This window comes from Pelobates fuscus, chromosome 2, assembly GCF_036172605.1.
Source record: "Pelobates fuscus isolate aPelFus1 chromosome 2, aPelFus1.pri, whole genome shotgun sequence".
NCBI classification, from domain to species: domain Eukaryota; kingdom Metazoa; phylum Chordata; class Amphibia; order Anura; family Pelobatidae; genus Pelobates; species Pelobates fuscus.
This window is the reverse complement of record NC_086318.1, coordinates 448,065,033-448,092,830: the sequence shown is the minus strand read 5'-3', so window position 1 is coordinate 448,092,830 and position 27,798 is coordinate 448,065,033. Positions and strand designations below refer to the sequence as shown.

Below are 27,798 nucleotides of genomic sequence, written 5' to 3'. Positions count from 1 at the left end.
GGCGAGTGTGTCCCATTAAACTTGAGATTCCTGCTTACACTCCAAAACTGTGTGTCGTCCGATGACCGAGAGCAGGACAAACGGCAGTAACCCTGGGCTCCCCCTGTGTTCCATGTAGATCCAGCTCACAGAGCAGGAAAAACAGCAGTAAGCCTGTGTTCCATGTAGATCCCGCTCACAGAGAGCAGGACAAATGGCAGTAACCCTGGGATCCCTCTGTGTTCCATGTAGATCCCGCTCACAGACAGCAGGACAAATGGCAGTAACCCTTGGCTCCACCTGTGTTCCCTGTAGATCCTGCTTACAGAGCAGGACAAACGGCAGTAACCCGAGGCTCCCCCCCTGTGTTCAATGTAGATATCTCTGACAGAGAGCTGGACAAACGGCAGTAGCACTGGGCTCCCCCTGTGTTCCATGTAGATCCTGATCACAGAGCGCAGGACAAACGGCAGTAACCCTGGGCTCCCCTTGGGTTCCAAGTAGATCCCGCTTACAGAGCGGAGGACAAATGGCAGTGACCCTGGGCTCCCCCTGTGTTCCATGTAGATCCCGCTCACAGAGCAGGACAAATGGCAGTAACCCTGGGCTCCCGCTGTGTTCCATGTAGATCCCGCTCACAGACAGCAGGACAAACGGCAGTAACCCTGGGCTCCCCCTGTGTTCCCTGTAGATCTCTCTGACAGAGAACAGGACAAGTGGCAGTGACCCTGGGCTCCCCCTGTGTTCCATGTAGATCCCGCTCACAGAGAGCAGGACAAACGGCAGTAACCCTGGGCTCCCCCTGTGTTCCATGTAGATCCCGCTCACAGAGAGCAGGACAAACGGCAGTAACCCTGTGTGACGAGACCAATCTCGCACCTGTGCATTGGAGGAGCCTGGTTGCCCGCCTGCTGCCTTTGGACTATGGCCCTGGGAGATTGGGCCCTTTAAAAACAGTATTCGGCCATACCAGAGTGTATGTCACTCATTCTTGCCCTTTAAATACTGTGGGGAAGGATTTACACTTTTTATATGGCACTTCGGATGCAGCCGAAGTGCCGAAGTGGCCGCCATTCGACAAACGAACATGTGGCGGCGGCCATTTTAATTCATGCGAACGTGGTCAGCGGTGTGTGCAGCCAAATCTATGGAACTGTTTGCGGCTACCCAATTGCACGAACACCGCTGACCCGTACCGTCTTCGACACCGCGGCTGGAGACTAAGTCCCGTTCGAAGATTCGAACGCTCGTTCGAATGGGACTTCGTCATTTTCACGGTGTAAAATAAACTGACCGCACAGCCCAAATCCATGGAACTGTTTTGGGCATGAAAATGTGCTTGCAGTCGGTCATAAAGGACTTCCGGCTATCTTTTTATCTACTGGGGGGATTTGTATGATTTTTTTTAGAGTGTTTGTTTTAAGTATGCTGAGTTTAAATATGTAATTTATGGAGATTGGATGTATGGTTTTAAAGTTAGAGGGTATGTCGAAAAACTGTATTTTTACTGTCTGTGATTATGTTAAACCATTGTGTAACATAATCATATCACAGGCAGAGGGGAGGTTTTTGTGTGTAAATGCTGGGAGTGTCTTTTGAAATGTACGTCTATGATTGGTTATTTTGTAACACCCTGTGGGTGGTCGTACCTAAGGGAAACTCATAAAAGAAGGTTCTTTTGGTGCCATTAAACAGACCACTGCTTGACCCTCAACACGGAGCTCTGTCTCGTCTTTGGGGGGATTCACTGTATGCTGTTAGAGACTGATTGCCAGGAGTGTAAGCCGCTTGGGTGCTTTTCCTGTTCGTCTGCTAGCAGCTATTAGTGAGGTTCCAGTTCGGGAGGTGGAGTGCTATTTTGTATCCAGTTTGGGAGTTTGGTGTTCTGCAGTAGCTGTGCCTGTATATCTGGAAAGGGAAGATCTACTAAACGGCTTTTAACCCCTTTTATGCCTGGGGGTGACGTTACACCCTGGGCTCCCCCTGTGTTCCATGTAGATCTCTCTGACAGAGAGGGACAAATGGCAGTAACCCTGGGCTCCCCCTGTGTTCCATGTAGATCTCTCTGACAGAGAGGGACAAACGGCAGTAACCCTGGGCTCCCCCTGTGTTCCATGTAGATCTCTCTGACAGAGAGGGACAAACGGCAGTAACCCTGGGCTCCCTCTGTGTTCCATGTAGATCTCTCTGACAGAGAGGGACAAACGGCAGTAACCCTGGGCTCCCCCTGTGTTCCATGTAGATCTCTCTGACAGAGAGGGACAAACGGCAGTAACCCTGGGCTCCCCCTGTGTTCCATGTAGATCTCTCTGACAGAGAGGGACAAACGGCAGTAACACTGGGCTCCCCCTGTGTTCCATGTAGATCTCTCTGACAGAGAGGGACAAACGGCAGTAACACTGGGCTTTCTTAATGAAGTTGCTTCAGTTAATTCAGAAGCAGGCAGCAGAGAGAGGACACACATGTAGTGATCTATTTCTTCTAATGCAGACTGCTTGATTTCCAGCAGTTCAGCTTAGGATGTGCTGGTACTGGCTAAGCTGCTGTATGTCCTTTTAGAATATAGCAATCATGGAAATGAGGATGGCTTATGGTGCACAATGCTACAAAATATTTATTTATTATGTATTAAAGTTGTTTTGGTGCCCAGAGTATCCCTTTAAATGTGCTGGTTCCAGACTCTCCATCTCTTGACTTGCCGGTATTGCCAATTTGATATAAGAGAAGAACGGGTTTCATTCCACGGAGTCAATGTTCAGTCATTTGAATCTCGTTGTGCAGGTGACTCCTGGAAAGTTGAGGAAGCAAATGATTAATTGCTGTTCAAAACAAGATGAAATGGCTTACAGAAAGCTCCCAACACATATAGCACTTCATATCTTGGCACTGGAACTAATTTGGGAACACCCCCATAGCAGTCAAGCTGAGAGCCAGGGGCGCTTCAAAATTGATAAATGCCATCATCGCCCAGTTTGAATGGCAAATGTGTAGCAATCTCTGCGCATGTGTTAATTCTTTCTATATTGGAAGCAGCACCGGGGAGGACTCGCCACAGGAGAGAATGTAAGCAGGGGGGGGGCTCTGGCATGTAATGGGATAAGTGGGGTAGGAATAGACCACTTTCAGCACTAGATCTCCCCGGATACTTTGCCAGCATTATGGTTGTAAAAGCATCATGAGAGATGTAGTTCACAACATCTGGAGTGCCTAAGGTTGCCTAGCCATGGGTTCGAGGGACACTCCATGGGTGTAAACTGAACATAGATTTTTGCCATTGGAGTGTTCCTTTAATGTGATTACGTTACGTCTCGGCTGAGGGTCACACCAAACAGGTTCCCGTCTGGTGGAAATGGGACTTCATAATCCAAAAGGGAAAATGGTGGATTTTTGGTCTGGGCAGTAAAATGCTGGATTTACAGTCACTGTAATTAGTTTTTGCATGTATGTACGTAGTGGGGAATCGCGATGCAGCCTAGAACAAAATCTAACCCCATTAAACCCCCCCAATAACGACAGACCACTTAGTATGGATGAAACAGGCCACAGCATTTATTATCACAACTAAATTACTGCATAACACATCCATAACTTTATTTATTAAATCTCTTCTTTTCTGTAACCAAAACATTAGACATAAATAAGCATAAATTAACATATATACATATATAACTCCACCCATAGTGTTATACAGTGACCCAACCGTCCTTGCCAATAAAAACATGGAGTGGTTCCTAATCACCACTCCCTCTCACCTCCCCCCTCGTCATAAAAAATCCTTCCAATGCCTGCCATCAGCCGACCTTATCCACGCTCGATGGGCACGAGACCTCAGGCAACCTAAAGTTAAACCTTTAGAGCAGGGGAGGTTTGAGACCTTAAAAAACTTGTTCATCTCATTCCATCTACTTAAACGTAACCTCAAACTCAATTGGCAAGGACATACCCCCGGCTAGCTGCGACAAAATATAGTAGAGGGTGGGCGGGAGGGAAGCTGTTTGCTGGCCCGAATCCCAAGTGGCACTGAGGTAAGACCTCCCCCACACTGTCTTACACAGAACATAATCACACCCACAGATTCTTCACAACCAATCCCATGCATCTATCCCCACACTCCTACATGTGCCCTTGTCCGCTTAGCTGCGCTATCTCCCCAGGGCCTGATTCACTCAATACCTTCTCTAGCAGATAACGAGCACACGGACAATTCTAACGTGTGGGGAGAGATCTAATATCCGATGTTACATGTGTTCTGTTAGGGGTATCGCCACATGTGATGTCAAGGTGGAGACTGATGGAGCCTAATTATTTACCTTCTTTTGGATCAACAACAAAATCCATATGTGAGGAAGGCTGAACTTGATGGACACGTCTCTTTTTAGCTATATCCAAACTAGTCTTTGACACGATAAAAAGATATTTCAAGTTATGGATGACACTAAGCTCATTACACTGAAATCTCTTTAGAGTGGGTTCCCCTAGCACTGCAGAATATACTGGCGCTTAATTATAACAATCTGGCTACAGCATACTGCAGTGGTTATGGTGTAGGAGTTCCCACAGTGCCACTGGTCTGATCTCTTTTTGGAGATATTGCTACGGTGGGACATTCTGGCTCTGTTTGTTTTCTGCTTCAGCGATATCTGTGAATTCTGCTAAGTGTCAGCTGTTCCGAGAGAGCGGGATGGAGCCAGGGATCTCCTGGCACCATAACCACTGCAGAACACCACAGAGTGCCCATTAAATGCATAGGAATTCATACATGATCTGCCATTGTAATCTGTGTGATAATGTACTATAGGAGTCATTTTCTTATTTAGACACTAGATGACATTAAAAAAACAGATTTTGAAATGTAAGATGGAGTGCATTAAAGGAACAGTACAGTCACCTAAACAACTTTAGCTTAATGACGCAGTTTTAGTGTATAGATCATGCCTCTCATGTTTTACTGCTAAATTCACTGTCATTTAGGAGTTAAATCACTTTGTTTCTGTTTATGCAGCCCTAGCCACACCTCCCCTGGCTATGATTGACAGAGCCTGCATGAAAAAAACTGATTTCACTTTCAATCAGATGTAATTTACCTTAAACAATTGTATCTCTTTCTCTGTAAATTGAACCTTAATCACATACAGGAGGCTCTTGCAGGGTCTAGCAAGCTGTTAACATAGCAGAGGATAAAAAAATCTAATTTAAACAGAACTTGCAATAAAGGAAGGATAAACTTTAGATGACTCTTTACAGGAAGTGTTTAGGAAGGCTGTGCAAGTCATATGCAGGGAGGTGTGACTAGGGTTAATAAACAAATTGATTTAACTCCTAAATCGCAGAGAATTGAGCAGTGAGACTGCAGGGACATGATCTATACACTAAAACAGCTTCATTAAGCTAAAGTTGTCTTGGTGCCTATAGTGTCCCTTTAACTAAAATAATCACTCTACTTAAAGTGAACCTGTCATCATTATTTATTTTTTACAAAAAGAAAAGTCCTGCGCTCACCCCCATCACTCCTGGGCGGCAGCAACGACCACAGTACACATCAGTTTCAATACATCTAGTAAAAACCAAAGAAAAAAAGGATTAACCCCTTAAGGACCAAACTTCTAGAATAAAAGGGAATCATGACGTGTCACACATGTCACGTGTCCTTAAGGGGTTAAAGGACCACTATAGTGCCAGGAAAAAAAGGGTTAACCCTAGATGAACCAGGCACCCAGACCACTTCATTAAGCTGAAGTGGTCTGGGTGCCTATAGTGGTCCTTTAAGGAGAGAGAGCAGGTAACTTTTTTCTTTGGTTTTTATTATTTAATTTTTAACTTTTGCTAATTATTGTGCTGCTTAGCGTGATGACAGGTTATCTTTAAATTGGTACAAACAAGAAAAAAATGCGTGATCACTAAAGATCTGGAAAACGTATAACTGGAAGCAATCCTAAGTGTACTTCACAACCACCTAAAGAAATATATAACTATACAAAAAAAAGTGGAGAACACCCAGAATACGTAGAATATTTTACATTGAAACAACCTGAAATCAAGTTGAATATCCTTGGATACAGATTATATCCACGGATATTCGACTTGATTTCAGGTTGTTTCAATTTAAAATATTCTACGTATTCTGGGTGTTCTCCACTTTTTTTTGTATAGTTATATATCTTTAAATTGGCATCAGAATACAGCGGACCCACAGTTGGTTATGTTTTGTATACCTTTCCCTTAAAGATGTCCGTTTGTGTTGGTCGAATCACCTTTCCACCGGTGCTAAGTGTGTGTTGTGTTCTATCAGCGGGGCAATTCAGAGAGGGTTTTGTGCTGCCACAGAAAATGGATACTTTCTATTAAGGAAAACTTTCGCATAACTCTTAATTTCATCTCCTGTCTGACTATCTTAGGTCCAATCTGCCATTTATCTGCTAAAATCATGCACAATGTGAATAGCAGACACTGTCCCATAATGCATTTTTGAGATGCCCAGTGCACATTGTCACAATTAGTGAACACACACTAGCTCTTGCATATCTGGTGGTTATGGTCAGTAAAGATGAGTGTGTGTCCACAGACCTTTAAAAAAATGGCTGCTCCTATAGAACGCAGTTAAACCAGGAAACGCACTGAAAAGCGACATCTACTTATAACTATATAGCCATCCAATAACTCACAGTCCTGTCTGGCAATGGATATAAACCGTATTCCTGGGTGCAATATTGGTGATTTGTACATCTCTCACTTGCTGTATTGGGTTATCTGTTAACACTGGATATTCTTTGCCAATGTGTGGGGTTTTATGGCTATTGTTAAATTGTTGTACGGTACACACGGTGGGGCATTGCAGCCTGTAATTAATGCCTGTTAATGGTGTTATTTGTGGATCTTCCCTCCTACCTCTTGCTCTCCACGTCAGAGATGGTCTCCGGTAGCTGCACATTCTGTGTTTCGGGAAGGAGATTTGCAACCAAGCCACCAGTCACTGCCAGACAGCAGAACAATGTCTGGGGCAGGATAAGCCACACATCTTCCAAAAGCATTATCATCGGAGCCACAGAGACCCCAAGGCGGCCCACAAAGGATGCATAGCCAATGCCGTTCTGCCTGAGATCAGATAAAAGTGTGTGACGCTGTTAATTCACTAAACAGTGCATTGAGTGATGGCATGTAGAGTCACTTTGGCAACTCTAAACTTCACTAAACTTTCAATTTTCCTGAATTAAATACTCCTACCCTTTCTCATTTAATTTTTTTTTTTTTCATTTAGAACGTCCTTTTGGGAATTAATCACTTGGTCCCCGCTCTAAGAATGCATAGAAATAAGCATATAATACAGATTAAGTGCATTTCTACATTTTAAAAGGCTGCTTAAAATGATCTATCTCAGCAAACAAATACGGGGATTCAGTTCCACCATACGGCCATTTCGAGTTAAGGCCACCTCTACGCCAATATTGTTCGCCAATATTGGTGGGTCCTACACTAATTACGTCACAGTACCGCAGTATTGGTGGGTCCTACACTAATTATATCATAGTATCGGTGGGTTCTACACAAATTACATCAAAGTACCCCAGTAATGGTGTGTCCTACACTAATTACGTCACAGTACCCCAGTATCGGTGAGTCCTACATGAATGATGTCACAGTACCCCAGTATCAGGGGTCCTACACTAATTACATCACAGTACCCTAGTTTCTGTGGGTCCTACACTAATTAAGTTACAGTACCCCAGTGTGAAAAACTCTCTGTCCCTGAATTTTAGTTTGTGTCTTTTCGCCTATCTGTTCGACTAAGTACAGTTTGACTGATGAAAGAACTACCGAACGACTGACCACCCAAATGCAGAGTGTGGCGCTTATTAACCTCATTGACTCTCTTAACACCTCTAAAACCGCAAACACCGTAACGTTCTAAGCGGTCAACTGGGTGGTCGGCGTTCGTATGCACGAATACGTGGCGGCCATCTTGAAATACGAATGCGGCCAGCTGTATTTTGTCGTTGAGTGCCTGGAAATAGAAGCAGACACTCAACGGCACGAACACCGCTAAGACTTCCATGATCACGGGTGTTCGGCACTATATGTACGAAATGGACTACATTCAGTAATAATAGTTATTTATTTTATAAACGTTAGTTTAATACCCTGGAAGGAGACCGGCTGCACAGTCTGATTCTATGGAACTATTCTGGGCAGGAGCCTCATGTGCGGTTGGTCAGAAAGAAGACATCCCTGAACCGATCTGGGTGATTTTTGAATATGTTGTCCTCCCAGATTGGGGCTATCAGGGGATATGCTTTTTGTGGGAACATTATATGTTTTGGAGTATTTTTAGATTGTATTAAAACTATGTTATTTTTGCCTGAAGATAATTGAGTTAAAAACAGTAGTTGACTCCATTATCTCCCAAGCAGAGGGGAGGGATTGCCTGTGCTGTATGGGAGTGTCACACTGTATAACACTGTATGGTTGATAATCATGTATCACTGTCCCCACCAAGGTCCACATGGGTGTATCCCTGGGCTGGGGACTTGCATAAAAGGCCAGTCTGGCTAAAAGAGACTTATTTCACCCTCAATCTAGAGTTTTGTCTCTTATTGTAGGGAACTGCTATACAGCTATCACTACTAGCTCTTTTAAGAGCTTCTCTACTTGGATGACTACCTGGAATGCCGTAACACTCCTCACACTCGGGAGAAGGACGCTTTTGGGGGTGGAAACCCCTCTACTCTTCAGAGTAACCGCTACACCCAGTGTCGGTTATACTGGGCACCCCAGCATCGGTGGGTCATACACTAACTACGTCACAGTACCACAATATCGGTGGGTCCTACACGAATTACATCACAGTACCCATGTATCGGTGGATCCTACACTAATTACATCACATTAATCCAGTATTGGTGGTCCTACACTTATTACATCACATTAATCCAGTATCGGTGGTCCTACACTAATTACGTCACAGTACCCCAGTATCGGTGTGTCCTACACTAATTACGTCACGGTACCCAGGTATCGGTGGGTTCTACACTAATTCAAAATGTGGGAGACAAATTAAATGTGCTAGTGCTAAACAAGCTGAAGTGTATTTTAATAAACTGTTGTAAGAGCATTGTGAATCTATATAAACGCAAAATGAATGTGAAAAAAGCTATTTAAAAATACAGTGTCATAACTAAACAATTAAAGTGATAGTGCTTTGATTTTTATACTCACAATGCATATCTTATATCTCCTCTGTGAAAATTATAATAAAAGTGATATTACTATACAAAACCTCCTCAAATATATACATTCCTGTGGTCACTGCCAAAGGGGCATCTGAAGCTGGGGTCAGGGCTTCACCACCCTCACTACTCGCACACCCTGTCCCATCACCGCCCTCACTACTCGCACACATCATACCATCACCACCCTCACTACTCGCACACCCCATACCATCAATGTTCTTGCGACTCGCACACCCCATACCATCATGGCCCTCACTACTCGCACACCCCGTACCATCACAGCCCTCACTATTCGCCCACCCCACACCATCACCACCCTCACTATTTGCACACCCCACACCATCACCGCCCTCACTATTCACACACCCCATATCACCACCCTCACTACTCGCACACTTCATACCATCACCGCTCTCACTACTCGCACACCCCATCCCATTACTGCCCTCACTACTCGCACACCCCATACCATCAGCACCCTCACTGCTCACACACCCTGTACCATACTTGCACACCCCATACTATCACCGCCCTCACTACTCGCACACCCGTCTGTGACGAGAGCAATCTCGCCACATTGCATTGGATAAGCCTGGTTGCCCGCCTGCTGCCTTTGGACTATGGACCAGACTTTAAAATACTTTATTTTCCCCGCAGAAAGGCTTATTCGTGCCTTTCTGCCGGGGTGTTCGGTAGATTTTATCTACCGAACAAACTGCCGAAGGAGCGACCACCTGGGAGCTGGAGTGTGCCGCCAATTCCCCTCCCTGAAGCTGCGGTTAACCGCAGCTAAATTGATGAATACAGGGTGGTCTTTGTTCGTTTACCGAACACGTGGCGGCGGCCATTTTAAAACTCCCGAGCGGCCAGCGGTCCGCCGCCTGGTTCTTATTTGTACAGATCTAACGAATACATGTGCATCCGGTACTTTTGTTATGTGAATGTGTTAACCCAGATAGCTATGCCATGGAGCCTATTCGTGTAATTAAAGACTTTGGCTCCATGGCAATTGAACTGTGTGAATAGGATCTGAGCGCTATTCGGTAGTTTTGTGCGCTCAGATCCCAGCTATCTGGGGATGTGTGACATGTCTGTGTTTTATGTATATAACATATGACTTTGTTTATTTGAAAGTGTTTTTATGTTTTTGTGCTCACCATGTGCATAATGGCGATTTGCCTTTGTCCTGGGAGATAATTGAATTACTTCTCAATTATATCCAGGGCAGAGGAGAGGAAGTCAGGATGCATTGTAGGAAAGTATTGTGACTGTATGTCCTAAATTGATACCTGTCTGTCTTTTGTTACAGTCTCCCATTTGGTCCCCTAGGGGAATGTCCACCAAGTGGGAGACCTGCATAAATACTGGGCGGGTAGCCCATAATAAACCAGACCACTGCTTGACCCTCAACACGGAGCTCTGCCTCGTTCTTGGGGGGGATTCACTAGAGACTGATTGCCAGGAGTGTAAGCAGCTTTTCCTGTTCGTCTGCTAGCAGCTATTTGTGAGGTTCCAGTTCGGGAGTTGGAGTGCTATTTGGTATCCAGTTTGGGAGTTTGGTGTTCTGCAGTAGCTGTGCCTGTATCTCTGGAAGGGGAAGATCTCCTAAACGGCGGTTTAACCCCTTTATGCATGGGGGTGCCGTTACACCGTCCCATCACCACCCTCACTACTCGCACACCCCATACCATCACCGCCCTCAATGCTCGCACACCCATACCATCACCGCCTCACTGCTCGCACACCCCATCCCATCACCACCCTCACTACTCACACACCCCATACCATCACCATCCTCACTACTCGCACACCCCATACCATCAGCACCCTCACTGCTCGCACACCCCATACCATCAATGCTATCGCGACTCGCACACCCCATACCATTATGGCCCTCACTACTCACACACCCGTACCATCACGGCCCTTACTATTCGCGTCATCACCCTCACTATTTGCACACCCTACAGCATCACCTCCCTCACTATTCGCACACCCCACACCATCACCACCCTCACTATTCACACACGCCACACCATAACCACCCTCACTATTCACACACCCCATATCATCACCACCCTCACTACTCGCACACTTCATACCATCAATGCTATCGCGACTCGCACACCCCATACCATTATGGCCCTCACTACTCGCACACCCGTACCATCACGGCCCTTACTATTCGCGTCATCACCCTCACTATTTGCACACTGTGACGAACCCTTCTGCATAGATCTGTATTGCTGGTTCGTCTGTTTGCTTTGAGTCGTGGATTTCCTGTCCGTATGCCCCGGTTCGTATGTTTTCCCTAAGTACCGATTGAAACTACCGAACCAACGGCCACCCAGGAGAGGAGTGTGCGGCTTGTTAACACTTTGACCACAATTAGAACGCTGTGGTTAACCGCAAACACCTCTCCATTCCATTCGTACGGGTGGTCGTCGTTCGTATGCCGACCACGAGGCGGCGGCCATTTTGGACACGAGGCGAATCAGCGGTGTTCGGTGCAAAACCTATGGATCTAAAAACGGACTCTTTATCTACCGAACACCGCTGGAGACGGCCGGCCCTTCTATTTCATTGAGGCGTACGAACACCGGCCAGTTCGGGAGTTTCTCCACTTCGTATGGACTTACCCAGGTAGCCGTCCCATGGAGTCATTCGTATACCGAAGGACTTATGAGAGACTTTGACTCCATGGCGATTAGACTGTGTACATCGGACCTGAGCGCTATTCGGTAGGAATATGCCCTCAGATCCAGGCTATCTGGGGATACGTTACACGAACACTATACATTCGGTACTTCTGATTTTATGTATTTTATTGTATTTCTCGTATTGTGTTTTAAAATGGCGATGGTCCCTATCCTCGGAGTTAATTAGGTTTCTCCCTAATTATCTCCGGGATAGGAAAGAATGACTTATGGGTAAAATGGGAAGGGCTTGTATTGAAGCCACTGCGATTGGCTAGTGTATAATATGTTTTACAGTCTTCCACAAGGTCCCCTAGGGGAGTGTCTACCTTGTGGAGACCTGCATAAATACCGGGCAGGTAGCCCCCATTAAACACATTCCTGTTTGACCTTCAAGACGGAGCTTTGTCTCGTTTGTGGAGGGATTTACTATTGGGACAGCGCTTTCGTTTATTTCTAGCTGTGAAAGGATTTCGGATGGATTGCTGATCGGGAGTTGCCGCATTCGTACGCTCCGTTCAGGAGTTTTACGATCGGTTGGACTAAAATTGCATTTCTGGAGAAAGGGGATTATCGACTAAACGGCGGCTTCCTTCCCCTGGCGGTGAGTGTCGTAACACACACCCTACAGCATCACCTCCCTCACTATTCGCACACCCCACACCGTCAACACCCTCACTATTCGCACACGCCACACCATAACCGCCCTCACTATTCACACACCCCATATCATCACCACCCTCACTACTCGCACACTTCATACCATCACCGTTCTCACTACTCGCACACCCCATACCATCATGGCTCTCACTACTTGCACACCCTGTACCATCACCATCCTCACTACTTGCACACCCCACATCATCACCGCCCTCACTACTCGCACACCCCATATCATCAATGCACTCACTACTTGCACACCCCATACCATCACCACTGTCACTACTCGCACACCCCGTCCCATCTTCGCCCTCACTACTCGCACACCCTGTCCCATCACCGCACTCCCTACTCGCACACCCCACACCATCAACGCTCTCACTACTCGCACACCCTGTCCCATCACTGCCCTTACTACTCGCACATACCATACCATCACCATACTCACTACTCGCACACTCCGTCCCATTACCATCCTCACTACTTGCACATCCCGTCTCATCACCGCCCTCACTAGTCGGACACCCAATACAGCCACTACCACTGTCAGGTACACCCGCATGCTGTACCTGATTATGGTGGGATAAATCTCTGCTGTGTACAAGATGATGGAGGTAAAAGATGCTTCAGAGAATCCTTTTCCAAATATAGCCACAGCTGATCTCAAAGAACCAAATGCTAGAAAAACAAAGAAAGCATGAAAACATAAACCATGTAATAATATAAACCACAGGGTTAGACTTTCAACTCCTAGAATAACTGGAGATGCGTTGCATTACTGGAGGCCCATAAATTGACTGGAGATTCTAGGACTGACTGAAAGTCCATCAAATGACTGGAGATCCATAGAATGACTGAAGGTCCATAGAATGACTGGAGAGTCATAGAGTTACTGGAGGTCCATTGAATGACTGGAGATCCATAGAATGACTGGCAACTCATAGAGTTACTGGAGGTCCATCGAATGACTGGAGATCCATAGAATGACTGAAGGTCCATAGAATGACTGAAGGTCCATAGAGTGGCTGAAGACTTATAGAGATGTTGAAGAGCCATCGAATGACTGGAGGCCTATAGAACGACTGGAGACTCATAGAGATGCAGAAGGTCTAAGGAATGACTGGAGACTTATAGAGTTACTGGAGGCCCATTGAATGACTGGAGATCCATAGAATGACTGGAGATCCAAAGAATGACTAGAGAGAGACTCATAAAGATACTGAAGACCCATCAAATGACTGGAGATCTATATAATGACTGAAGGCTCATAGAATGACTACTAGAGACTCAGAGTTATTGGAGACCCAGAAAGCATAATCCTCCAGTTTAATCACAGAGTACTGGTACCAGAGTACACAATATTTTCTTTATCGGAGCTAGGGGTTTAAGACTGGCTGAAAAATTACAGGGAAAATGTTTAGAGGATGTAGAGTTAAAGGATTAATGCTCACAGACTGTAGAATTTTGAGATTAATACTCACAGGATGCCGAGTTAAAAAAACCCAAACAGAATTCATAGATTACAGAGTTATTTGGTTAATACTCACAGATCGCAGAGTTATTCGGTTAATACACACAGGTTGCAGAGTTATTCGGTTAATACTCACAGGTTACAGAGTTATTCGGTTAATACTCACAGGTTGCAGAGTTATTCGGTTAATACTCACAGGTTGCAGAGTTATTCGGTTAATACTCACAGGTTACAGAGTTATTCGGTTAATACTCACAGGTTACAGAGTTATTCGGTTAATACTCACAGGTTACAGAGTTATTCGGTTAATACTCACAGGTTACAGAGTTATTCGGTTAATACTCACAGATCGCAGAGTTATTCGGTTAATACTCACAGGTTACAGAGTTAATGAGTTAATAGTCACAAGTGGATGTGTACTTTCTTTGTTGCTGCCGCCCAGGAGTCATGGGAGCGAGTGCAGGACTTATCTTTTTATATTTGTATTTACTTTTTGTATCACACAGCTTTGTTACAATGCTGCCGCCCATCCCATGTGTTCCCTGTTAAGGGTTAATAAGTATATAGTAACTAAATGACCTCCATTTGTTTAAATATACATAGGGATTAAGGAGAGAGCGCAGGTAACTTTTTTTTTCCTTTGGTTTTTAGGAATAGTCATAAAGTTATTTGGTTAGTAGTCACAGATCACAGAGTTATTTGGTTAATAGTCATAGATTACAGAGTTATTCGACTAATAGTCAGAGGTTGCAGAGGTATTCGTTTAGTGGTCACAGGTTACAGAGTTATTTGGTTAATAATCCCAGGTTACAGAGTTATTCAGTTAACACTCACATAGTTATTCTATCTATCCCACCTGAAGCAGATATTAATCAGCTTGGTATTTAAGCACTGCCTCACCCTGAGAACTTCATGTCAGTTCATATTATCCTGATTCCTGTTGCTATAGACTGACTTGGTTTGTGACTCCTGCTCCTGTATCTTTGCTATTGCCTGTTCGCTGCCTGCCCTGACCTTTGGAAAGTCGCCTGACTACTCTCCTGGATTTACCCTCCTCGTTCCCGGTTATTGTCCCTGCACAGCCCCCGTGCACAGACTCACAGACCAGGTGAATTCTTACCTGACCACCTTGGTCTGTGCCTATTTGCAATGGAAATAAACACACATCTCTGCACTTCAGACTCCACCAAAGGTAAGACCGTCACACCTTGTAGCTGAGGAAACAGTACACTATCCAAGGCAAAATCCCCCCAGTAACTGGACGACACACGGTTCTGGCAGTCAGCTGGTTTAATGGGAGCCACATTAACTCCCCATGCAAGAGGTTTCCTTAATCACATTCCAGGATCATACTCCACTGGACCTGAGAGGACATTGCTGCAAAGTACACAACTAAATTACATTAACTCTAAGGTCCAGAACATATACATGAATTACACCCCAAAACATATACTTTACAATTTCAGAACCCCACGAAAGTCACATCACCGAACAGCTGGGATCTGAGCACACACTTTGTCAAAATATCACTCAGATCCCTTTGGTGTTTTGGGAACGCCATTTGATTGAAGTTTTGGCCGGTCGGCAACGAGGTGAAGCCCCAAAACAATTCCAGAGGTAAATCAGGCAAGACCGGTCATCTTTCGAGGGTTCTCACACATATATCGACAAAAGCTCTCCCTGGCTGTTCGCATACGAATGTTCCCCCTATTCGGTAGTTTGTCTCCCGAACACCGTTTTCATAACGTGTTCAGTGTTCAGGAAGTTGGATGGGCAGCGGTATCAGTTTACTGGGTGTTCGCAGGGTTGTGTTGCCGAAAATCAGTTCCATGTTGTCGACGACCATGTACCCTGCCCACGTTTGGAAGACAAAATGGCCGGCATTTATTTGCACACGTGCGTTCAGCGATTTGAACAGCGACCACACAGGGGAAACACTTTCTTTAACAAGAAATTTGCGGTTAACTGCCAAAGGTGGTCGGTAATTAAAAGATGTGAACCCATGGACCACACAGATGGGGGTTCGGTAAACGAACGGGGGGTTACAAATAGCCGAAAAAAGGGAATGAAAAGTCTATGATGAGCGTTCATTCCGCTACATTCGGAGTCACAGATTACAGAGTAATTTGGTTAGTAGTCAGAGATTGCAGAGTTATTCGGTTAAGAGTCACAAGTTATTCGACTAATTGGTTACAGAGTTATTTAGTTAGAAGTCACAGATTGCAGAGTTATTATATAAATACTCATATGTTACAGAGTTATTTGGTTAATACTGACAGGATGCAGAGTTTTCAGATTAATAATCAGGTGCAGAGCTAAAGGATTAATACTGACCCATTGGAATGATCATGTTGGCGCCTATGCATACTGCGGTACCCATCAGGACGAGGACCTGGGTCCAGCGTCGGCCCAGCCAGTTCATAAGGACATAGATCCCCAGTTTGGCCGGGAACTCAATCAGTCCATATAAGCAATGGGTCAGGTATATGCTCAGGCCAAAGCCAGTGATGTTTAGACTGATGCCATAATATGAAGAGGCCACAGCAAACCTTGGACAGGGAGACACATAATGTATAAATCTCACACTAATAAAACAATGAAACCAACACAGTATGAGATGCAAAAATGAGAAATGAATGTGATCTACTGAGATTACGAGCTTAGATGGTTCGTGGCTTTCTCAGCATTATTAAGTAACATCACGTCCATGATTACACCAGGGCTGGCTCACAAGAGAGGAGTTTTCCTAGAGGTGGCCTGGCAGAAGACTTGATTGGCAGGGAACAGGGGAAAGGCTGTGAATCAATACATCAGAGCCGGGCTAGCAGGGGAGAAATTGTGTAAGGGCTGAATTAGTATCAAATTACTGTATGTGCATCACGTGAACATCTCAAGTTGGACCTTGGAAAGGTCTTTCTGGGCAAAAAATCGTGTTTCACAACTATCCCAGTATTCCTAGCTTGACATGCAAATGAACACAGAAAGGCATCATATTTCAGACTTCACTCAGCATAGATAAACAGCATAGTCAGTATTAGAAGAATGGCCCCAGAACAGGACTGGCAGAGGATGTATTACATCAGAGTTAGGGTGGCAGAGGATATATTATATCAGAGTTAGGATGGCAGAGGGTGTAGTATATCAGAGTTTAGATGGCAGAGGATATATTGGATCAGAGTTAGGATGGCAGAGGGTGTATTGGATCAGAGTTTAGATGGCAGAGGGTGTATTATGTCAGAGTTAGGATGGCAGAGGATGTCTTATGTCAGAGTTAGGATGGCAGAGGATGTATTGGATCAGAGTAAGGATGGCAGAGGATGTATTGGATCAGAGTAAGGATGGCAAAGGATGTATTCGATCAGAGTTAGGATGGCAGAGGGTGTATTGGATCAGAGTTTAGATGACAGAGGGTGTATTGGATCAGAGTTTAGATGGCAGAGGATGTATTGGATCAGAGTTAGGATGGCAGAGGATGTATTGGATCAGAGTAAGGATGGCAGAGGATGTATTGGATCAGAGTAAGGATGGCAAAGGATGTATTCGATCAGAGTTAGGATGGCAGAGGGTGTATTGGATCAGAGTTTACATGGCAGAGGATGTATGGATCAGAGTTAGGATGGCAGAGCATGTATTGGATCAGAGTTAGGATAGCAGAGAATGTATTGGATCAGAGTCTAGTCAGCAAGATGTTAGGTTCCGCCCTGGGCATTTATTTATGTATATTGTTTTGTAGCTATCTCAGGTGTTGAACATATTCTCTGTATTTTCAGTCTGATCACCATTTCTAGCTCTGTTCTATGTCCGCTCTATAGACTTTCCAACCATTCTTTGTTTGGTGAGAGACAGATTATTTTAATAAACAGAAATATTCATGATTTCATGACTTCATTCAACATTGGGCCCCCAGTGTCTTCTTACCATATCAGTGCCAGACAGAGCGAGAGCTTGCGTAGAGCTGGCGTACGGAACAGGTCAATATATGATGGACTGACTGATGGCGGTCTGTGTTCTAACAGCGTCTGGATCCTCTGAAACGTAATAACAGGGAGATTAAATACAAATTCTGCCCCTTAGTCTGATTGTGAGGGTATTCAATACCCATCAACAGGCGCCAGTCTCTCATGTTTTGTTCCAGGTAATTAACTTTTAACATGCAGTAAGACTTTCATTTGAACTAGCTGGGAGAATTTACATTTTTCTATTTTTACAAGCTGGGAATATAGGATGTCTGTTTTAATCTACTAGAGACCTGTGTACGTATATGTTTCTTTTTCTGGAAGGGAAGGAGTTAATAATCCTGGTTAATTGGTTCACAGACGGAAAGTGGCCAGGACAGTCTTTGTTTTCAGGGATGGAGTGTGATATTTACTTACAGTACATGTGAGGCACATTGTGTTCTTTGCAATTAGCAGGTTATGAAGAATCTGATTATAATATACGAGAATGGGAGCAGCTCCTCTGTGACCCGGTTTCACCCAAACTGCACATCACTAGAGTAACAAAGCTGGGAATTTTAGCAGAACACACCCGGAACCACACACACAGGAACCCAAAACCACACACAGCATCCCAGAACAACAAACACAGGAACCGAGAACAACACACACTGGAACCTAGAACCACACAGACACACAAAGCAAACCAGAACAACACACACAATTATTATTATTATTTATTATTATTATTATTGCCATTTATATAGCGCCAACAGATTCCGTAGCGCTTTACAATATTTTGAGAGGGGGGGGATGTAACAATAAATAAGACAATTACAAGAAAACTGACAGGAATAATAGGTTGAAGAGGACCCTGCTCAAATGAGCTTACAGTCTATAGGAGGTGGGGTATTAGAAACATTAGGATAGGAAATATCAAGTAGGAGTGAAGCAGAGCTGGAGGAGAGAGCAAAGCACTATTCCATAGGGACAGGTATGTAAGGGAGAGATTACTCTGGGAGGCCATACGCTTTCCTGAAGAGATGGGATTTAAGGCCCTTCTTAAATGATTGAAGACCCAGAACAACACACACAATGGAACCCAGAACAACACACACAATGGAACCCAGAACAACACACACAATAGAACCCAGAACAACACACACACAATAGAACCCAGAACACACACACACAATAGAACCCAGAACACACACACACAATAGAACCCAGAACACACGCATAGGAACCCAGAACACACGCACCGGAACCCAGAACACACGCACAGGAACCCAGAACAACACACACAATAGAATCCAGAACAACACACACACAATAGAACCCAGAACACACACACAATAGAACCCAGAACACACGCACACAATAGAATCCAGAACACACGAACAGGAACCCAGAACACACGCACAGGAACCCAGAACAACACACACAGGAGCCCAGAACCACACTCACAGCTACCCAGAACAACAAACATGAACCTAGAACCACACACACACACACACAAGAACCCAGAACAACAAACACAAAGTGTAGCGGAGCCCTAGTCCTAGCACAGACTTTCCTCCACTGGTTGCACAGTCAGGAACAAGTAATACATTCCCATGGAACAGTCAGGCACAGCAAAGTAATCAAAGAATCTCCCACCTCATCAAAAGTAAACCGGTGTCCGTTTGAGTGCCTAGCCGCAAAGGGTTCCATGCACTCGACGACCGAGTACCGCTGCCCTCGTTCAGGAGACAAGATGGCCGCCATCCTCTCTACCACGTGTTCAGTTATACGAACGGTGGCCACACAGGGGGAAGCACTCATTAAATGTTTTCCTTGCGGTTTCACACTTAAGTGGTGGGTGACAATGTTCTAATGCTCCTCGTTAAGGAGGTGAATGGATTTCATTTGCATAAAGTCTCCCGAACGGACAAAGTGTAATCACACAAAATATATAGGATAAAACACAGTACTGTAACAGGGGGTGTACGGAAGGGAATAAAAGTTGTTGGTGCGTATGACAAACTCCCCTCTCCAAGTGAGTTTGCCACCAGCTCCTGGAGGAGCCTGCTTGCCAGCCTCCTGCCCACAGAATATGGGCCCTGCAGGGAAACCTGTAAAAGACTACCAAACTTAAACGACCGTTAGCACTGATTTCATGGAACTGTTTTGGGCATAGGACCATGTGCACGGCCGGTCAAAATTCCAGAACCCCTGAACTGATCTGGTGATTTTTGGAAATGTTGGTCACCCAGATCAGGGCTATCAGGGGATGTAACATTTGTGGGGATATCATGTGTTTTGGGGTACTTTTGTGACTTTTTAGAAATGTATGATTTTTTTCTGTGCTTGGAGATAATTGGATTAGAATTAGTACAGTTACTGATCCAATTATCTCCCAGGCAGAGGGGAGGGATTGTGTGTCATGTGTGGGAGTGCCTTACATTGTAAATGTGTTATTATTGGTTTGTAGGTTTGTGTCCCTATCCCCAACAAGGTCCATTTGGGCATACCCCTTGCATTGGGATTGTTAAAAGGCCAGTGTGGCACCATTAAAATCTATTCAAGCTTACACTCCAAAACTGTGTTGTCCTGTTATTGGAGGGAAAGAAGATTTACTCCTGTTCCAGCTTGCAGAGGATTCAATGGGGAAAGTCCTTGTAGGGACTAGAGCTAATTCCAGGGCCCCAGTCAAGCCACGGCTACTGTGGGCAGAAGTGCTGCGGTTTGTCCATTGTTCCAGCTAGGAAGCGGTCCTTGGCGGAGGTACCCAGTGCAGGGACTTCTGCTATGGTGCGGATCCGTTCCACTACACAAAGGAACCCAGAACAACGTACAATGGAACCCAGAACAACATATGCACAGAAAACCCAGAACTATTCGCAGGCTCCCACAACAAAACACACCCAGAATAACAAACTATGGCGGGACTGCTGCTGGTCCGTGAATTGCCTGTCTGATATTATGTGTGTTTTCCCATCTTTTCGTGTCTTCAGCCCGATCCCCGAACGGGGACCACCCCGACACCCCATTTAGAATGTTGACTTAGAACTTTCACACCTCGCAACATAGTGTCAAACCGCAAGGGAAACAATTGATGAGCACTCCGCCAGCTGGCCGCCATTCGTGTAGACAAACGCCAGCCAGGGGGAGCGTTCGTGGTTTGTTTCCCATCTCGTTCGTTTCCCAGAACAAGGACCTCCCCAGTGCCCCCTTAGAACGTTCACACCAATTTATCAGAACGTTCGCACTTGCAACACAACTGTGAAATCGCAATGAAAGTAATTCATGAATGCTCCCCTGGGTGACCGCCATTTAGTACAGATGAACGCCATGCAGGGGGAGGATTCGCGCCCCGAAAAGAGACGTTTCCCTTGCCGGGATTCACACAGAGTCTGGTCGAGGAAGGTACCGCAGCAAGGGTCCCTGAGATAGGTGTGGTCACTTCTGGAGCACTGGCGAGTTTGGCGGGCTTTGCAGTGCCCGCTGGGACAAAGAGACCAGCTCTTTTCCCACGGCTGGGCTCTCTGTGTCTGGGAGACAAAGAGACGGACCCTTTTTCCCAGGCTTGGTCTTTTTCCCAGGCTCATGGGATAAAGACCCCCTGTGAAGAAATCACCAAGTTATTTTGTTTATTTTACTTTGTTCCATTCGGTAGATGTAACTACCGAACACCGACCACTCCCCTGATTATTAAATAGAAAGAGAACAGTCGTTTAAGCACTCTCCCTGTGTGGCTGTTTGGTGCCACGTGCATGAGAAAACGGCGGCCATCTTGTTCACACGAAAGGAGGCAGCGGGACTTGGTCGTCGAGTGTCTGGAACTAAAATCAGACACTCGACTTCCCAAACACCGGTCCAAACTGTACGAACGCCTGCTTCCTTTTCCTGAACAGCTAGGAGGACGCTGGTCAGTAGTTTTGTTCCCACGAACGAGGGGAGAAATCGCTACTATGAGCCAGGGGAAGCAGTGCATGAATTTATTTGTTTTTTCAGACTTCACAAAATAGACCGGCCAAACCACTAAAACTTATGGAACTGTTTTGGGCAGGAGCCTCGTGTGTGGCCGGTCACCTAAGACTTCCATAGAATTAAAAAAAAAAAAACGTGATTTTTGGTCACCCAGATCAGGGCTATCAGGGGATATGACTTTTGTGAGAATATTTTATGTTTTAGGGTACATTTCACATTTTGGGGAAATTGTACATTTTCTGCTTGGAGATTGTAACGGACCGTTTCAGCATAAAAGGGGAAAAATCCGTTTAGGCGATAATCCCCTTTTCACAAAAAGGCACAGCTACTGTAAAAGCACCAAAACTCACGAATTGGATATAGGTGAATGCACCAAACTCCCGAACTGAATACAAGGGAATAAGGTAGCACTCCAAACTCCCGAACTGGAACCTCACGAATAGCTGCTAGCAGACGAACAGGAAAAGCTCCCAAGCGGCTTACACTCCTGGCAGTCAGTCCCTATCAGCATACAGTGAATTCCCCCAAGAACGAGACAAGGCTCCGTGTTGAGGGTCAAGCAGTGGTCTGTTTATTGAGGGCTACCTGCCCCTGTATTTATGCAGGTCTCCCACCTGGTGGACACTCCCCTAGGGGACCAGATAGAAGACTGAAACAGCAGACAGACATGTATCATTTTCGTACACACAGCCACAATACTTTCCCACCATGCATCTTGGTTTCCTCCTCCCTGCCCTGGAGATAATTAATGAAGTAATTAAATTATCTCCCAGGACAAAGGCCAGACTCCATTATGCACATGGTGACACAGAAACAGACTATCACTTTAAAATACATACAGACACATTTTATACATAAAACACAGACATGTAACATATCCCCAGATAGCTCAGGTCTGGGTGCACATTATTAGGTGAATGGCACCCAGATCACACAAATACATTTTAATTGCCATGGAGCCAAAGTCTTTAATTATACGAACAGGCTCCATGGCATTGCTATCTGGGTTACTACAGTTCACATAAAACAAACTACCGAATTTCCCTGCATTCACCAAATCCATACGAATGAGAACCAGGGGCTGGAGGTTCAGCGGTGCCTGCACGTAAAAGTGTCCGATTTTGGTGCATGAAAGCCGGGCAGAAAAGTGCTGGCTGCCCGGGGAGCTCCAGAACAGCGCCACCTAGCGGCCGCTAAGTGTAACAGCGGCCACACAGTTAACAGGCAATTAACCGCAGCTTCAGGGAGGTAAATTGGCAGCACACTCCAGCTTCTGGGTGGCCAATTAACAACGCCGGCCGGCTTCCCACGGCTCTGGGGAGGTTGGTGAACGGCTGTTTGTTCGATAGATGAAATCTACCGAACTGCTGTGCAGAAAGGGAGAAATAAATCCTTCTGCACAGTAAAATTAACCCTTTAGCTGCCGGTCCATAGTCCAGAGGCAGCAGGCGGGCAACCAGGCTCCTCCAATACAATGTGGCGAGATTGGTTTCGTCACAGAGATCATTGAGTTATTACTTATCTGACCCAATTATCTCCAGGCAGAGAGGAGGGGATGTTTACACTGGGAGTGTCACAGTTTTACCCTGTATTATTATTGGCTGTATAATTTGTGTCCCTGTGCCCCACAAGGTCCACGTGGGAGGTCCCCTTGCATGGGGACTTGCATAAAAGCCAGTGTGGCACTAGAGATGTTGCGAACATAAAATTTTCCGTTCGTGAACGGCGAACGCGAATTTCCGCAAATGTTCGCAAACGGGCGAACCGCCATAGACTTCAATAAGCAGGCAAATTTTAAAACCCACAGGGACTCTTTCAGGCCACAATAGTGATGGGAAAGTTGTTTCAAGGGGACTAACACTTGGACTGTGGCACGCCGGAGGGGGATCCATGGCAAAACTCCCATGGAAAATTACATAGTTGATGCAGAGTCTGGTTTTAATCCATAAAGGGCATAAATCACCTAACATTCCTAAATTGTTTGGAATAACGTGCTTTAAAACATCAGGTATGATGTTGTATCGATCAGGTAGTGTAAGGGTTACGCCCGCTTCAGAGTGACAGACCAAACTCCCCGTTTAACGCACCGCAAACAACCGCAAACAGTCCATTTGCACAACCGCAAACTCCCCATTTGCACAAGGTTGGATACCAAGCTAGCCATGTCCCGTTCCTTGTCCTCACTGATGTCATTGAAGGTCTCTTCCTCCACCCAGCCACGTACAACACCAAAGCCCCCTGGGACGCCTGCTGTGTTTGGTCTTCCACCTCCTCAAAGCCACCTTCCTCCTCTGACTCCTCTTCTCCTCTTCTCCTCTCTGCGTTGCCTCTCTCTGTGTTATTATAAGGTGTGTTAAGTAGTACTATTCCTATCAGTTTAATCCCTGTTACGTCCCGTATCAGGGGACGTGTATATGGCATCGATTTTAGGAACCGGGAGATGGAAAAAGATGCTTGGTCGGTCCTCCTACTTCAAATTTGGGGCACTGCGCGTGTAATCTAATGTGCCACCAGATAGGAGTGGTGTGTTAAGTAGTACTATTCTTATCAGTTTAATCCCTGTTACGTCCCCTACCAGGGGACGTGTATATGGCATCGATTTTAGGAACCGGGAGATGGAAAAAGATGCTTGGTCGGTCCTCCTACTTCAAATTTGGGGCACTGCGCGTGCAATCTAATGTGCCACCAGATAGGAGTGGTGTGTTAAGTAGTACTGTTACAAATTGCTATTTGTAACTGGCCCTTTAAATGGAAAATTGCCCTGCTTCCCTGGATTGTGGAGAAGCCTGTTTGCCAGCCTCCTTCCTCATGACTATGGCCCCTGGAAGATTGTGCCCCTGAAAACTTATGGACTTTTATTGGGTGTGTATGGCCCTTTAAGAACCGTCTGGGGACATATTGTGACTTTGCTGAACAATGTCCCTTTAAGACTATGTCCCCAGACCTGTAAAATAACTTGCCCCTGGCTTTCTCCCACTTGGTTCAGTAAATAGGGCTTGAACCAAGTACCACACAGGCGGACCACCCAGAAGTTAAAGTGTGCAGGCAATTTACCTCCCAGGCTGTGAGGTTACTGCAGGTTAATTGCCGACCGCTGGGTGGCCGCCATTCGACAGCCGAACATGTGGCGGCGGCCATCTTTGTTCATTCGAACGCGGTCAGCTGTGTATGCTTAAGATTCTGTGGAACTAAAATCGGATGCGCAAATACACGAACACCGCTGACCCTTCCATACTGAACTTGCAGCTCCAGAGACTAAGTCCCGTTCGAAGATGGGACTTAGTCGTTTTTCTGCATGAAATTGACCGACCGCACAGCCCAAATCTATGGAACTGTTTTGGGCAGGAAATTGTGCTTGCGGTCGGTCATAAAGGGACCTCCAGCTAACTTTTGATCCACTGGAGGGATTTGTGTGATTTTTGGAAGTGTTTATGTTTGATGTATGCTGAGTCTAAATATGTAATTATGGAGATTGAATGTATGGTTTTAAAGTTACAGTGTATGTGTGAAAACTGTATTTTTACTGTCTGTAATAATTATGTTAACTGCTTATCTGAGGGGAGTGGATGTGTGGGTTGTACTGTTATTTGATTGGTTATTTTATGCCTCCCCCTGGGTGTGTTCTGTATGTGCACAACCGTAATAAAAACCAGGCTGGGTCGTAGGTCCAGGGCGCAGAGCAGACGGTGAGATATCAGCCCAGCAGCGGTGGTTCATAGAGTCTGCAGTACTTATGGTGGCTACGCAGTAGTTATGGTGTCTACGGTGCTGATGATCCTTTGGTGAGCGCTAGGAGCATCCTTTCTACGGTCCAACTTCCAGCCAGCCTGGAGGCAACCGTAACAAGTACTATTTGTGACGAGACCAATCTCGCCACATTGCATTGGAGGAGCCTGGTTGCCCGCCTGCTGCCTTTGGATTATGGACCGGCAGCTAAAGGGTTAATTTTACTGTGCAGAAGGATTTATTTCTCCCTTTCTGCACAGCCATTCGGTAGATTCTATCTACCGAACAATCAGCTTCTTTTCAGCCTCCCCAGAGCCGTGGGAAGCCGGCCAGCGCTGTTAATGGGCCACCCAGAAGCTGGAGTGTGCCTTCCATTTACCTCCCTGAAGCTGCGGTTAACCGCAGCTTAATTGATTGTTACTGGGTGGCCGCGGTTACACTTAGTGGCCACTAGATGGCGGTGTTCTGGAGCTCCCCGGGCAGCCAGCGCTTTTCTGCCCGGCTTTCATGCACCAAACCCGGACACTTTTACGTGCAGGCACCGCTGAACCTCCAGCCTCTGGTTCTAATTTGTATATATTTAACCGAATGCATGTAAATTCGGTAGTTTATTTTATGTGAATGTTAACCCAGATAGCTATGCCATGGAGCCAATTCGGGTAATTAAAGACTCTGGCTCCATGGCAATTAAATTGTATTCGTGTGGTCTGAGTGCCATTCACCTAATAATGTGCACTCAGACCTGAGCTATCTGGGGATATGTTACATGTCTGTGTTTTATGTATAAAATGTGTCTTTATGTATTTTAAAGTGATAGTCTGTCTTTGTGTCCCCACGTGTGTAATGGAGTTTTTCCTTTGTCCTGGGAGATAATTGAATTACTTCTCCAGGGCAGAGAGGAGGAAGCCAGGATGCATTGTGGGGATGTTTTACTGCTGTATGTCTGTAATTGGTACTTGTCTGTCCATTGTTACAGTCTTCCATCTGGTCCCCTAGGGGAGTGTCCACCAGGTGGGAGACCTGCATAAATACAGGGGCAGATGGCCCTCAATAAACAGACCCTCAACACGGAGCCTTGTCTCGTTCTTGGGGGGATTCACTGTATGCTGATAGGGACTGACTGCCAGGAGTGTAAGCCGCTTGGGAGCTTTTCCTGTTCGTCTGCTAGCAGCTATTCGTGAGGTTCCAGTTCGGGAGTTTGGAGTGCTACCTTATTCCCTTGTATGCAGTTCGGGAGTTTGGTGCGTTCACCTATATCCAATTCGTGAGTTTTGGTGCTTTTACAGTAGCTGTGCCTTTTTGTGAAAAGGGGATTATCGCCTAAACGGATTTTTCCCCTTTTATGCTGAAACGGTCCGTTACAATTGGTGGCAAGCGGCGGGATCGTTCCTACAGCCAGAAGGACAGCTACAGGAGACACCATTTCTCTGGATTTCACAATTTGAGGGCAACGCATGTATGAGTACAGCGACCCTGACAGCACCAGCATGGAACCAGCAGTGGAGCATGAGGAGGGTGCCATGGATGACCGAGATGCAGTCCGTAAAGGCATCTGGTACCAGGCACTGGGTATTGTGGAATACCAGTGGGACGGGAAATTCCCCAAGGAAGAGCAGCGATTGCAGAAGCGAGTAGCCCTGCGGATGCCCTTCCTGGGAGAGCAGCCCCTGGAGGAATGGGTGAGGAAATTGGAACACCTAGTATGGCAGGAGATGTGGCTAGAAGATGCCTACCAGGCGCTCTGGTGGTATGGGGCACAATACCTGCCCTGGACAGCCGAGCATGACAAGCCAGAGGGAGAGGAGTTTGATGGTCCTGGCTTGTTATGGCAGTCGTTTTCAGAGCCTGAGTTTGGGAGCCCTACACAAGCCCGGTTCAGTGATCTCTTTGAGTGGAGGGAGAGCAGGTATGACTGGGACGACACTCAGGAGATAGAGCAAGACCTGGTCCACCCAGTGACCCAAGAGATGGAGCTGGAATAGGGCTACCAAAATCTGTTCCACTCCAGTGAGAAGGCTCAGCAGGGAAGCGGAGACCCAGATCCAGACCCATTCAGCTGGGCAGATATTGAGGAGATGTACTGGGAAGAACCCCAGGTGGCCGGTGGAGATGGGACCGAGATCTCTCCACCGGTC

General features: G+C 45.9%; 1 protein-coding gene across 1 annotated transcript in view; it reads right to left on the bottom strand.

Moving 5' to 3' along the window:
• Window positions 1-2,615: 2,615 nt before the first annotated feature.
• Window positions 2,616-27,798, bottom strand: part of LOC134587636 (solute carrier family 22 member 7-like) — a 113,914-nt gene continuing 88,731 nt past the window's right edge. Inside the window, exons 6-10 of the mRNA XM_063444168.1 lie at window positions 17,949-18,058; window positions 16,365-16,579; window positions 13,129-13,237; window positions 6,865-7,071; window positions 2,616-2,767 (exon numbers count right to left, since the gene is read on the bottom strand). Of these exons, the coding sequence (XP_063300238.1) occupies window positions 2,728-2,767; window positions 6,865-7,071; window positions 13,129-13,237; window positions 16,365-16,579; window positions 17,949-18,058 (681 nt within the window). The 3' untranslated portion in view covers window positions 2,616-2,727. The remainder of the gene's footprint in view (window positions 2,768-6,864; window positions 7,072-13,128; window positions 13,238-16,364; window positions 16,580-17,948; window positions 18,059-27,798) is intronic.